The 13,190-nt window shown below is 37.2% G+C and overlaps 1 protein-coding gene and 1 pseudogene across 2 annotated transcripts in view; one reads left to right on the top strand and one right to left on the bottom strand.

Moving 5' to 3' along the window:
• Positions 1–7,823, top strand: part of LOC101651413 — a 15,049-nt pseudogene extending 7,226 nt beyond the window's left edge.
• The window catches only part of TP53INP1 (tumor protein p53 inducible nuclear protein 1), a 14,300-nt gene continuing 5,739 nt past the window's right edge, over positions 4,630–13,190 (bottom strand). The window contains exons 3-4 of one of the 2 annotated variants that reach the window (XM_045283717.1): positions 11,843–11,879; positions 9,287–9,386 (exon numbers count right to left, since the gene is read on the bottom strand). In XM_045283717.1, coding sequence (XP_045139652.1) covers positions 9,369–9,386; positions 11,843–11,879 — 55 coding nt within the window. In that variant the 3' untranslated portion in view covers positions 9,287–9,368. Of the gene's footprint in view, positions 9,387–11,842; positions 11,880–13,190 lie in introns of both variants that reach the window. The other variant, XM_004697468.2, reaches the window with a different exon arrangement.

Raw genomic sequence — 13,190 nt, 5'->3', positions numbered from 1 at the left:
CCTTGATTCTCCTCCTGTCCCACTATCATGCTCAGTCCCCACCAGGATTTCAGCACTTCCTCTTTGTTACGTTCCCCTTGATCCTGCCCTATATTTTTGAACTTTTAGTATCAATCTTCTGGATTTCTATTTGTTGTTTTTGCATGGTTTTAACTTTTTTTTCTCAAAATTTTCATTTGTCAGTTCTTATAGTGTTTTCCTAAATTCTTCTAAAGTTTTTCCTGCATTTCCCTTGCTATTTTCTCTAGCTTTCTCAATCATTCTTTCAATCTGTTGAAAGTACCTAAATACAATTCTTTTGACTTTCTTAACAGGTTGTTCCAATGCCCTTTTTATCTGAGAAAGATCTGACTACATGAACCACGTTTGTTGTCTTGGTGTGAACTGAAATAGTCTGTTATCTCTGAGACTTATGCTGTTGTTTTTATGCTTCACTGTTGATTGCCTGTTGGTGTGTGCTTAGGTAGCCACTACCCATTTCCTGGCAGGTGTGATAGAGGTGAGTGTCTGTAGAGTTCTGTTTGTGTAACACAGTTGAGGGCAGGTTTGGCTGGTGTTGGTTGCTGTCTGTAGATGAGCAGGTGGTATAGGAGTGGGTAGTTTCCCTGGCTAAGTGGGGCTGTAGGAGCTACAGGTGTAGTTTCACTTTGTGGGCACAATTATTGTCTCCATGAGGTAGGACAAGAAAAATAGGATCAAAGCAAAGTTACAAGAAAATAATAAAAATGTAAGCAGAGGAAAGCAGGCAAGCAACAAACAGCAAGAAGAATAACTAAACAAAAGTTGTTTGTGCTTTTGGATCCATTTTGACTCATAGTGACTCTACGTGTAACCAAATGAAACACTACCCAGTCCAGCACCATTCTCAAATTGTTCTGATGTTTGAACCTATTGTTGCAGCCACTGTGTCAACCCATCTTGCTGAGGGACTTCCTCTTTTTCTCTGCCCCTCCACTTTACCAAGAATGTCCAAGTGTGAGGGACTGGCTTCTCCTGATAACAGCCCTGGTTGTGTAGTGGTTACTCATTGGGCTACTAACCACAAGGTCAGCAGTTTGAAACCACCAGCCACTCCTTTAGGAGGAAGAGGAAGGAGGCTTTCTGTACCCAAACAATTATAGTCTGGAAACAGACAGCGGCAGTTCTACCGTGTTCTATTGGGTCACTGTGATTTAGAACTGACTCGATGATAGTGAATAAAACGAAAAAATAGGGAAGCAAAATAAAAATTGGAAAGAGAAAAAATATAGTCAAAAAAAGAGGGAAAGGAGCAAAGAATAATAAAACAAGAGAAAAGAATGAAAGAAAAATAAAAAAGAGGAAAATATCAAATCAAAGCTGAGAAGGAAAGGATGAAAGAAACCACTTTCATGAATCTCATTTCTTTGGTGTAGACCAGCGGTTCTCAACCTGTGGGTCATGACCCCTTTGGAGGTCGAACGGCCCTTTCACAGGGGTCACCCGATTCATAACAGTAGCAAAACTACAGTTATGAAATAGTACAAAAATAATCTTATGTTTGGGGGGGTCACCACATCATGAGGAACTGTATTAAAGGGTCATGGAATTAGGAAAGTTGAGAACCACTGTGAAGGGTCTGATAGTGTGTCTGCCATCTTGCTATCATTGAGTTGTCTGATTTATTGACTGCTGCTTTCAGCAGCACTGACTGGATCGAAGGAAAATGAAATCCTTGACAACTTCAGTCTTTTCTCCATTGATCTCCATGTTGCTTATTGGTCCATGTGCAAGGATTCTTGTTTTATGTCGACGTACAATCCATCCTGAAGTCTGTAGGCTTTCGTTCTTCTCAGAAAGTATTCTGTTTTCAGCCTGCAAGGTTGTGTTATCTGCATATCACACATTGTTAATGATTCTTTCTCCAATCCTGCCATGTTCTTCAAAAAGTCGTTTCTTGGATTATTTGCTTAACACATAGATTGAATAACTATATTGAAAGGGCACAACCATAACATACACTTTTCCTGATTTTAAACTATGCAATAACCCTTGTTTTGTTCAAACAACTGCCTCGTGGTCTACGTATAGGTTCTGCATGAACACAGTGTTCTGGAATTTCCATTCTTCACAGCGTTAGCCATCATGTATTATAATCCACACAGCTGAAAGTCTTTGTAGTCAGTGTAACACAGGCAAACATCTTTGTGATAATCTCTGCCCTTACCCGAAATCTGACACCCATAATGGTATGCCTCATTTCATGCCCTCTTCTGAATCTAGCTTGAATTTTTTTTTTAACATTTTATTAGGGGCTCATACAACTGTTATCGCAATCCATACACACATCAATTGTGTAAAGCGCATTTGTACATCATTCTCAAAACATTTTCTCTCCACTTAAAACCCCCGACATTAGGTCCTCATTTTTCCCCTCCCTCCCCGCTCCCCTCTCCCTCATGAGCCCTTGATAGTTCATAAATTGTTATTTTGTCATATCTTGCTCTAGCTTGAATTTCTGGCACTTCCCTGTTGATGTACTACTGCAAATGTTTTTCATTTATCTTCAGCAAAATTTACTTGTAATTTTAACGGTGTTGTTTGTGGATTTCCCTAATGGGTTACCTTTTAGAATGAGCACAAATAAGGGGCTCGTCCAGTGGGTTAGCCAGGTTGTTGTCCAGATTTCTTGGCATAGGTGAATGCGTGCTCCCAGGATAGCATCCCTGTTTTGAAACATCTCTCTTAATATTCTATGTCTAGAGCCTTGCTTCTTGCCCATTCCTTTGGTGCAGCTTAGACTTCTTCAGTACCATCAGTTCTTAGTCACATACTACTTTCTGAAATTCTTTTTGGTACAGTGATCTTGTGTATTTCTTCCATCTTCTCTCAATGGTGAAATTGTTCATTATCTGATTGGCCATGTGTAATTCATAGGCTTATGATGAAGCATGGAGTAGTTAATGCCATGTGAAACAAACATGGATTATGCAAAGAGGAATAGAAGATTCCCAAGGAAAAATTGGGATGCTCCTTATCAAAAGGAAATGGATGCAGAATGTAAAACAGATCTCTGCTTTACACGATATTTTTCTTAATACTGAACACACTTTCTTAGTAACCTCTACTATGGTTATTAGTAGTGTGATGATTGTTTCACTAAGGGAAGAACAGACACCACAAGTCCTACTGAGGTCTTCTCCCAGGATAACTCCTATTGTCTTTCTGAAATCAAATTTAAAATCTGCTCAGAGATAAGACCAGCAGTGATTTACAGCTGTGATCTCAAAGCATGTTCCCGGGAGTAGCAATGGCAAATTCACTGGAGAATTGTTAGAAATATTCTCAAGCCCCATTCCAAAGCAACTCTATTAGAAACTATGGAGGTGTACCTTAGCAATCTTTGTTTTAATGCACGCTTCAGCTAATTCTGGCGTATGCTACAGTTGGTGAACTATTGGGTCAAAATGTGGTTCATGAGAATGGTCAGGTCACCAAGGATGTGCTGGCAATGTAGAATTTCTAGCCCTACTCTAGACCTAATTAGATCAGAATCTCTATTTTTAATAACCCTGCTCAGGTGAGTAATTTGCATATTAATGTTTGATAAGCACTTGGTTGGGGATCTGAAGAGAGTGGAGCAAGGGAATTATATCAAGTCTCCATCCCACAAGCCACCTGCATTTTTTTTTTTTTTAACCACCTGCATTTTCTTACTTGTACTTTTAGATCCCATGCAGTCATTGCCTTCGAGACAGAGCCAAGCCATTCTAAGTCACCTTGTCAGTGGACTTAGTAAACATGAACTCTTTAGCAGACATGCCAGAAATTTTAAGTTGTTCTAAGGACTTCCATGACCTTATTTCATCTTTGGGGTGATTCCTCCATCTCCTCCCAACTTTTCATCTCAACTCTGGGTTTCAGAGGTAATGAAAACTTGTCTTGTGATAGGCTTCCGTTCTAGAAATGCCAGTTTCCCCTAAGGGGTCATTCATGTTGGGAATGATTCTTTGGGTTTCCTATTAAAGAATTCTGAATGTTCACTTGGCTTCCACAATAGGGGACATTAGTGGGCAACAGGGAAGGTCATATTACCCTAATAGCGGTTTCAACCTGTGGGTTATGTCCCTTTGGGGGTCAAACGACTCTTTCACAGGGTTCGCCCAATTCACAACAGTAGCAAAATGACAGTTTTGAAGTAGCAACGAAATAATTTTATGGTTGGGGGTTCACCACAACATGTGGAACTGTATGAAAGGGTCGCAGCATTAGGAAGGTCGAGAACCATTGCCCTAACATATTTATTATGTCAGACTGTGGCTGCATTTATATGGGGAGAAGAACCATCATTGAGATTTCTACAAGCTGGCCTGAAAAAGGCCAAGAACCACTATATTAAATTATTTGCTTGTTAATGTAGATTCGTTAGCAAGAAGGTAGTAACTGAGGGGAGATGTCAAACTCAAATTCATGTTCCTTTTGGGAGATAGGTATGAGTATTTACTTTAGGTTGAAACTTTATTAATTATATCTAAGATTTTTAAAATACATATTATAGTGTATATTAACTACATCTTCTAAGAAACTAAAACTAAAGAGCAAATCATTTTAAGTTGTATGTAATTTTAAGACTAATGCTGATAAAGATAAAATAAGAGAAACTGACAAGTGTGACATTAAAGGACTTTTTTTATTGACTGACATTAAAAACTGTAACATCCAGAAAGTGCAAAATGTACCCACTGACCCCAATTATAAAGAACTGGCGTTAATACACAATGTTTAATTAGGCAATGCTACACTTATTTTTGGCAAAGTGCTGTATTGTTCAGTCTGCGTATAAAACTGACCCTCTATGAACCAATTCAGTATAAAAATTTTTATAAAAACAGAAAAAACAATTTAGACAGTGGCTCAAGAAAACAACAAGCTGCCTTTTATGCATAGATTGATACACAGTTTATAACCTAACCAAATGTCCCTTTTGAGTTTTCAAGTTGCTGGGAACAACAAAAACAAAAACAACCTTGTGTCCAGAAACACATTAATAAGGCACATATTACACTCTACAATACCATTCTCCATAACTGATGAGTGTTGTGATAAGTGTTCACAATTTTACTTAAGGAAAAATAAAGTCAAAGCCACTTAAAAATTAACACACAACTATCAATTAAGTTAAAAACTTGTGGAGGAACACAACCAAAATGCAAACAAAACCACTCAGACACACCAAACTTGAAAACGTACACCTCTCACTACCCCAATGGCTGGTTTGGTTTTTAGAAGTCCACCTACTTAAAGAACAAAATGCCAAATTTCAGGCAAATATAGAACAAAACTGCAAAGAACAATCACACACACACAAAATGATGCAAGAAAAAAATTAAATACAAAATGTTTTCCACTAAGCTGCCTTTCTATGAATAGTAACTTACTTCTTCCATGTGAAGGATACAGTTCCAAATTAAAAAAGATATCCTTATCTGTATGCTTTCTTGTACCTGCTTCTCCTCAGCCCAGATCATTTCAATTGGTGTCAATTTTCAAGTGAAATTGGGGCATGGCAAGGCTGACACCACTGGACTCAATAGGCTTTCTAAATAAAGCATTTCATATAAAGCACGAAGTCGATAAGGATGCCATAATACACCAGCCTGGCTGATAATGAAACCATCCAGAATAGCCCCAACTTTTAGAAGGTTTTAACCAATATGTATGGGCCTTGTAAATTTTACGTAACATTACAAAAACAAACTGGTGCCTCCCAGTACAAGAAGAAGTCTACAAACTGGTGCCTCCCAGTACAAGAAGCAGTCTACTAACTGATTCTAACTGCAAAACCCAGTACTTGGAAATGCTCACACTCCACTATTCTATTTAAATGCCTATCTTGTTGGAGTCCTTCATTTTTGTTTGCAACTCAAAGAAAATCAGGGTCACAAAGACACTTTCCTTGCTTTTTTTTCTTTTATTAGAGTATTTAGAAGCAATATTTTCTTGAGAAATAACATAGTAACAGCCAATAAGTACATGAAGATTACTAATCAGTGTGCTACACAGAGTTGAGAACCAAGAAACAAGGGAGAATGCTCATAGGTTCTCTCAAATTTGAAGCAAACTGTCTTCTCACTAGAATGAAAAGTACTTATGGCAACAGAAAGGTTATGTAAACAGGAACAATTTGCATGGGCATCAGAAAAAATATGCAGGATAAGGTTTTTAAAACACACACCAAAAAAATCCTTGCAATAGGAAGCCAAAAATCTAATCACTTTGCATCTTCTCGCCTAACATATTTGTAAAAAAGCAACCATACAGATGTATTGCAAAAGAAGATAAATAAGATGGTTCACTTTCAATTTAACAGTGCAGTACATAATTCAATTAGTTAAGGAAGAAAAAATAATACATGTATTGTACATTATAAAAGGCTTTATTAACATAAACAAGCTCTGAGGACATGGTGCAATTAAAAAAATCAAAGAAAACTCATTCACGAAGCCCTGTGTGAGTGCACCATGTCTTCCAGACTTCTTCCAAGTAACATTCTGTATCACAGGGTTAGAAAGTGTCATAGCTACTAAATTCAGAGGACTCTCATTTCTCACTCCTTGAATTTTAAGGGATGTACACAATGTACACTGTAAACCACTAGTATTTACAACAGTGAAGATTAATAACTTACAGAATGCATTTTGGCTACGTTTCAAAGAGTGCGTAGCAGGTCAGCATAATTCTGTGTTGTTATTGGCCTGTGTCTTGCATATAGTAGATGTCTAATAAACATCTAATGACCAAGAACTGCAACTGAATTATGTAAACCATTTTCTTCAATTCTCCAATTTTACACAGAAACTTTAGATACTGACACAGAAACCACAGCAACATATGACAGGTGATATGGTAACTCTTGCCCTGAAAACAGAAAACCCCAAACCTCCCTACGACTGAAAGTATTTATTTTCCAGGTATAAACCATATGAAAGTAGGTTAGGTCCAGGTGAGGCAGAGTCAATATAACTGATAAGGATGTGGATGTATTTAATGGTTTAGGAAATTCAAGGTGGGGGGAAAAATCCATTGTAGTTTTATATACAAATCATTTCATGGTGTCCAACCAATTCTCATGGCTGAGCGTTTGTAGCTTTTGAGGTACTAACAACTTGCACGTATTGTTTGGAAGACACCCTCATGAATAGAGGCTTACATCCAGGAAACATTTGTGATCTGTTTCACATTACCAACTTATGTATGGCCCTATAACAAATATGGTGTAAAACACACAATTTTAGGAAAACATGAACCTTAACTCCCTATTCTGGTAACGCAAAACAGTAGCAAAATACCTTCTAGCTTAGTTTGACCACGTTACAGACATAGCCCCTAATTAGAAAACAAATAAAGGGGTTCTCAAAAATGGAAGGAGTCTGGAGATACCCGGAGGAATCTAGACTCTGGTAAAGAGATACCCTGGCACTTTTTCACAGCCGGTGGGAAAACAGCCTAACATTCCACCATCTAACTCCTCTTTCTGCCAGCTCCCATTTCCAGCCACACCAGTCTAGTCGGGAGAGAGCAGTTTTCCCCCCAAAGAAAAGCCTCCCATTGTTCCGTGTCAAATCTGCTACAGTGTCATTGAAAACTGTAACACTTCACATAACCATGCTTTTTTTCCTTGAAAACATTTACAGACGTGTACTACTAGGGTTACAGAGGAGTTGAAAAAATAAGCTATTTATTGAAAGTGATACTGCTGTCAGTAGATTGTGCTTTTGATTTTAAAGGTGTTTACTCAATTTCAAGAGGAAATCAGTGGGAGTGTGGATGGCTCGGCAAAACCCATCACAACTGCAAAAGTGTAAAGTGACTGGCTAGAGGTAAGGGGATAGATTTTGTGTCAAGTTCACTGGCCTACATGTGGCTAGAACCCTGCACCTGGCCTCAGTAGCACCAACATTATTTAGAAAACCACCACAGGCCCCACCCTATCACTAGATTCAGTAGAGAGGCCCTTGGAATTTCACACAGGGTCCAATCCTGGGCAGCACACACCCCCACTTCAAATCAGTACACAAACCTCACAGTTAATACTGTGAGGGAGGTAAATAATATTACTTCCCTGTTGGTGAAGAAAACAGACACCAAAATGGTTAATATTTTGCCTGAAACCCAAGTGAAACAAAGAATGAAAACTCAAGGAAGCCAACTGGTGGTTCTTTGCTTAGAATCTAAGAAAAGCCACCCCCACCCCCCCATGTTTGCAGGTGGCAGGCCAGGCTCCATTATGGAGGAGGATTTACCATGGTATCTGGAAATAAAAAGCCTACCACTCTTCTCTTTTGGTCAGACAGAACTATGAAGTCACTTAAGTGCCTGGAAGAGTTCTTTCAAATTAACAGCTGATGTGATGTAGGAGGTGGCCAGAGTCAGGAGGAAAGAAGCAAAACAAATACTGGGCTGATGGGTGAGCTATAGACATACATTTTTTCCAAATAAAATTTCACAGGTTAACTTTAATCCCTCTCACGAAACCTATAATGTCTGTACCACATCACATAATCGCATCAGAATGACCACATTGTTCACTGAAGCTTAACTGTACCTGAATTCTAAAATGAACTGTATGACTAACCTGGAAAAACAAAACCAACCCAAACACACAGAAATACATCAAGTTTTCTTTCAAAAAAAAAAAAATTCAGCCATAATTTCATTATGTCCATGGCAACTATCACATGTTAATGCTCATGTTAGTGTGTAAAAACTATATACAGAAAAAGATTATCAAGTACTGGTCAATAAAGTGTATGGCTGACCCTGAGAATAAGTTTTTGCTTACTGTAAAGATTTAAGTAACACAAAATAAAATGGAATTTTTTCTCACACTTGGGAAGAAATGTCTTTAAAATGCTAACTCATGTCAACTTTAGTAGATTTAAAGACATCCCCAAACACTGTAATTCCAAAACCATTCTGAAAAAATTTACAAAAAAAGGTTAAGAAAAAGGCATTATGTGATACACAAGCATGTAAATAAGTTTTTCAAGATAGTGTCTAAACGCACTCATAAAATATGCAATTGGTCATCCATTGGCTGTGAAAGGACATCTTCATTGTACAGCTACACTCACCCACACATAAATGCATAAACCAAAAAAAGCCAACAAACTTGAAAATCTTAGTAATTGTACTGTCGAGGGCAGGGCTGATGAACAACCCAGCCATTGTGCTTGACTTGCCGAGAGTGGCAATCCCTGGTAAGATTTTGGCGACGAAGGCTATTTCTGTTAAGAGACTGTCTTTCACCATGTTCTTTTATCCATTGGGAAGAACGAAAGCTCTTGGGTTGTTCCAGAAAAGTGTGAGCAGCAAGAGCTGCAACATAGCAATGAATGTGCTGCCCCATTTCATTCTGAGCTTCCACTCTGAAACAGAAAAGAATGAGGATGTATTAGATAGCAAAGTATACTCATGGTAAAGTTTCTACATAACTCTGTATCTATTCTTTTCTCCAAACCTTTTACTCAGATTTTTCAATTGTGGAAAAGCCTAAATTATATTAAATATTACACTATGATTAAGTCTAGTTATGTGAAAATTTGACACTTTTTCTTCTACTGTAATACTAGAGTTATTTACATATTTAAATTGCTAGGTTATGTAGACAGTAACAATAAAATTAGAAAAATTACTTAGCAATACAATTTGCCACACTAATTCATCTATGTTTGAAGAGAGCTTAATGCCTCAAGGCTGACAGATAAGTTTATATTTTATGACCACAATGACTATCAAGACACCAACTAAAACACCAGAAGAGTAAAAGTAACTGATGGGAAGATAGGAGCCAACTGCTATACAACTTAACTCACTGCCATCAAGTTGATGCCAACTCATAGCAACTCCACAGGACAGGGTAGAACTGCCCCTGTAAGTTTCTAAGACTAACACTTTACAGGAGTAGAAAGTCCCGTCTTTCTCTCAAACTGTGGCTGGTGGTTTCAAACTCTTGACCCTGCAGTTAGCAGCCCAACATATAGTAAAGACTGCCACCAGGATTCCTGCTCATATCAATAGGCTACATTATTTAAAAAATTCTTTACATAACTGGGCGTGAATTTCAATTACAACATAAACTCACATGTATATATGCTTTTCTGGGAGAAGAAGTAGCATTGATTATCTATAAAAAATTTTGCAAGCTCCTTAATGAATACTGTATATTTTAATTCTTACCATAAACTTAAAGAGGTAATATTTTTTATCACCAATTTTATTGACTGATGACAAAGCTGAGGCTCAGAGATGTTAAGGTCATAATAATTATATAACCAGGAATCTAGTACAGGTGTTACTCAAAGACCATAGTGATAGAAGCAGGGTTAATACAAAGCACTGTGCCGACACTTGCACCTTCACTCCAATGTGCTAGGATACAAATCTTGCTTCTCTATCTAACATGAGGGGGTACTCCCCCAAAAAACAGATTTCCCCCTAAAAATTATGTATTTAAATTTTTGTACAAAACAACCTTATCACCTTCAAAGTACTCTCCATTACACTTAATACATTTATCAAATATGTGGTTCCATTCTTTTTTTTTTTTTTTCCATTCTTGGAAACATTTTTCAAACTCATTTGGGGGGGCTGAGAGCACCCTCCCTTGTTTATGTCCCTGTGCATTCACGGAAACAAAAGGTCGCACAGAACAAGGTCAGGTGAGTAAGTTGCATGGGGCAAGACAGGAATGCTGTTTTTTGCCAAAAACTGATGCACTGAGATGGCTGCATGAGCAGGTGCATTGTTGTCGTAACAAAACCAGTACCGTCTGCCACAAATCAGGCCTTTTTTTTGTTGCACACTGTTAGACAATCTTTTCAGAACCTCTAAACAGAAAGTTTGATTAACAGTCTGACCTGGTGGCACGAACTCCAAATGCACAACAAGTTAAGGTTTTTGTCCATTTGGGAAGTTCACTGTGTCCAGAATGAGTTTTATCATCAGTTGACCTTGACCTTTTTTGAAATGAGAAATCATTTGTATATTTGAGTTTCTCTATAGCACTGTCTTTGTAAGCTGTATTCAACATCATAACTGTTTCTGTGGCATTTTTTTCCTGAGCAGGAAACAAAAATTCACAGCTGCACTGTTTCCTTAAATCAGCCATCAAAAAAAACCCACCAAACAAACAAGGTTTGAGCGAAACTGCTTTAATGAAAAAATCCACTGTGACCAAAGAGAACCTACCCATGCGACTGCACTGGGTCCACTAACTCAGTGCAAGTAACTCTGTGCTTGCCTTGGGGGCGGGGGGCGGGGTGGGTGTGTGTGTGTTCTACTATGAAGTTCCACCCAGTGGTGCTTTTTTCCATTTTTGGGAGGGTAACCCCAGTATATATATATATATAAGTATTCTACTTGTTTAACATTTTTCTAGTTAAGAGAAGCTACTGCTAATACCAGACACAATACTAGGTTTTTATTTATACCACAGCAGAGAATATTTTGGAATGGTATTTACATGGCAATGTCAAATACTATTGAAGCGTATATCATAGCTATTATGTTTTCTGTATTAAAAAGGAATCAAATAGGAACAATGTTTAACATGAAGATTTGAAAGTTTTTTTAAAGGTCATTTTACCCAGGAAGGGCAATTAAATATTCTGCCTATAGTTATGTGACAAAGAGATCTTTTAATATACAGTACTGACTTAGAGAATTTAGGAAGAATTGAAGCAGGTCATATTAGGAAACTAACAGGAAGAAACAGAAACTCGTATTAAGAGTGGTTTGTAAAAGGTGGACATCTTAAAGAACTTAACTTCCCTATGCAGACTGATAAACACATCCCACACAGTCTCAAAGTGAATATACTTACTCTGTGCCAGTGAGTCTTATAAGCAGCTTTCCTGGCCCTACAAATGTTAAATGGTGACTATTAAACCACTAGTAAGATTTCAAACACTTTTAACTTTACTGCAAGGATGAGGAGTATTTTATTAAACTAGTTTACTATGGGTCATTAAAGTCATATATATTACTTAAGCTTTTGACAGCACACAAACCTTCACAGATATTTCAAAAAGCTAAATTGTAATACACACACTCTGAAGCCATCCACAATTGCAAAGCACTTTTTTTTTTAAACAAAGCACTTTTTATGTGCTTGCCGGCACTATCCCAAGGATAGATAGGATGGAAACAATTTTTTTGAAAGACATGGGTTTTCTTTTCCGGTCAGAAAATATATGTGCTTACACATCATGGTCATTTAAAAAATCAGATGTTACTAAAATTCTTATCTTGCTTTAGTGGGAGTTCATATAAAAATTTCTAAGCCCATAATATGGTAGTTTTAAAAAGTTACTATTTTATAATTGTAATCATTTGCAGGACTTTCTTATATGGAGAAGTAATTCATATAAAGCTTAGCATGTTACTTTGTTCCTTTACATATGGAAAAGTTCATACTTACTTAACTATCCCATATGTTACAACGGATAAATGGAAAACGACTGAATAGTGTCACTATATCAGAACTACAAATACACAGCATACAGATGCAGTGTATGATCCTGAACTGGATTACTGGTCTGGACCAAAAATTGGGTGGGCTTCAAGGAAGGTATGGAAGATTGTTATCTTTTCATGTCATTTTCCCACAAACTTTTTGAAGGGGATCTGAGCAGAGTATGGGTGAAAATTTTTACTGAAACCAAAAGATAGACACTATTTCCTAAAGAAATTTGTTTTAAAAAATAGTACACATCATAATCTCATTTAGGTTAAGAAGTGTGTGTGGACACAAAAAGTTTGGAAGGATGTGCCAGATGGTGCTAATGGTAATCATATCTGGGTATTGACTGTCATTTAAACATTTCTAAATTTGGCATACTGTTTCTAGTTCTAGTCTATGTACAAATGGACTGCTTCCTCTATAATAAGTTATACAAAGCTGCTGTATGTGTGTATATAGCACACTGGAAAAAAAGTCTGTAAATGCCAGTTGGTTTAAAGTACCTATTAAGCATGCTTAATTCTAAATGGAATATATAGAAAGTGAGATGGGGATCAGGTAGGAAGAATTTTTTTTTTTTAATTATTTAAAAAAAATTTTTTTAATTTTAATTATTTTAATTTTTTTATTAGGGGCTCATACAACTGTTATCCCAATCCATACACACATCAATTGTGTAAAGCGCATTTGTACATCGTTTCTCAAAACA

Source organism: Echinops telfairi, unplaced genomic scaffold (assembly GCF_000313985.2).
Source record: "Echinops telfairi isolate 266 unplaced genomic scaffold, ASM31398v2 ScPeMD7_1;HRSCAF=3_0, whole genome shotgun sequence".
NCBI lineage: Eukaryota > Metazoa > Chordata > Mammalia > Afrosoricida > Tenrecidae > Echinops > Echinops telfairi.
The sequence above is the reverse complement of the archived record's forward strand: the minus strand, read 5'-3'. Positions and strand labels throughout refer to the sequence as shown.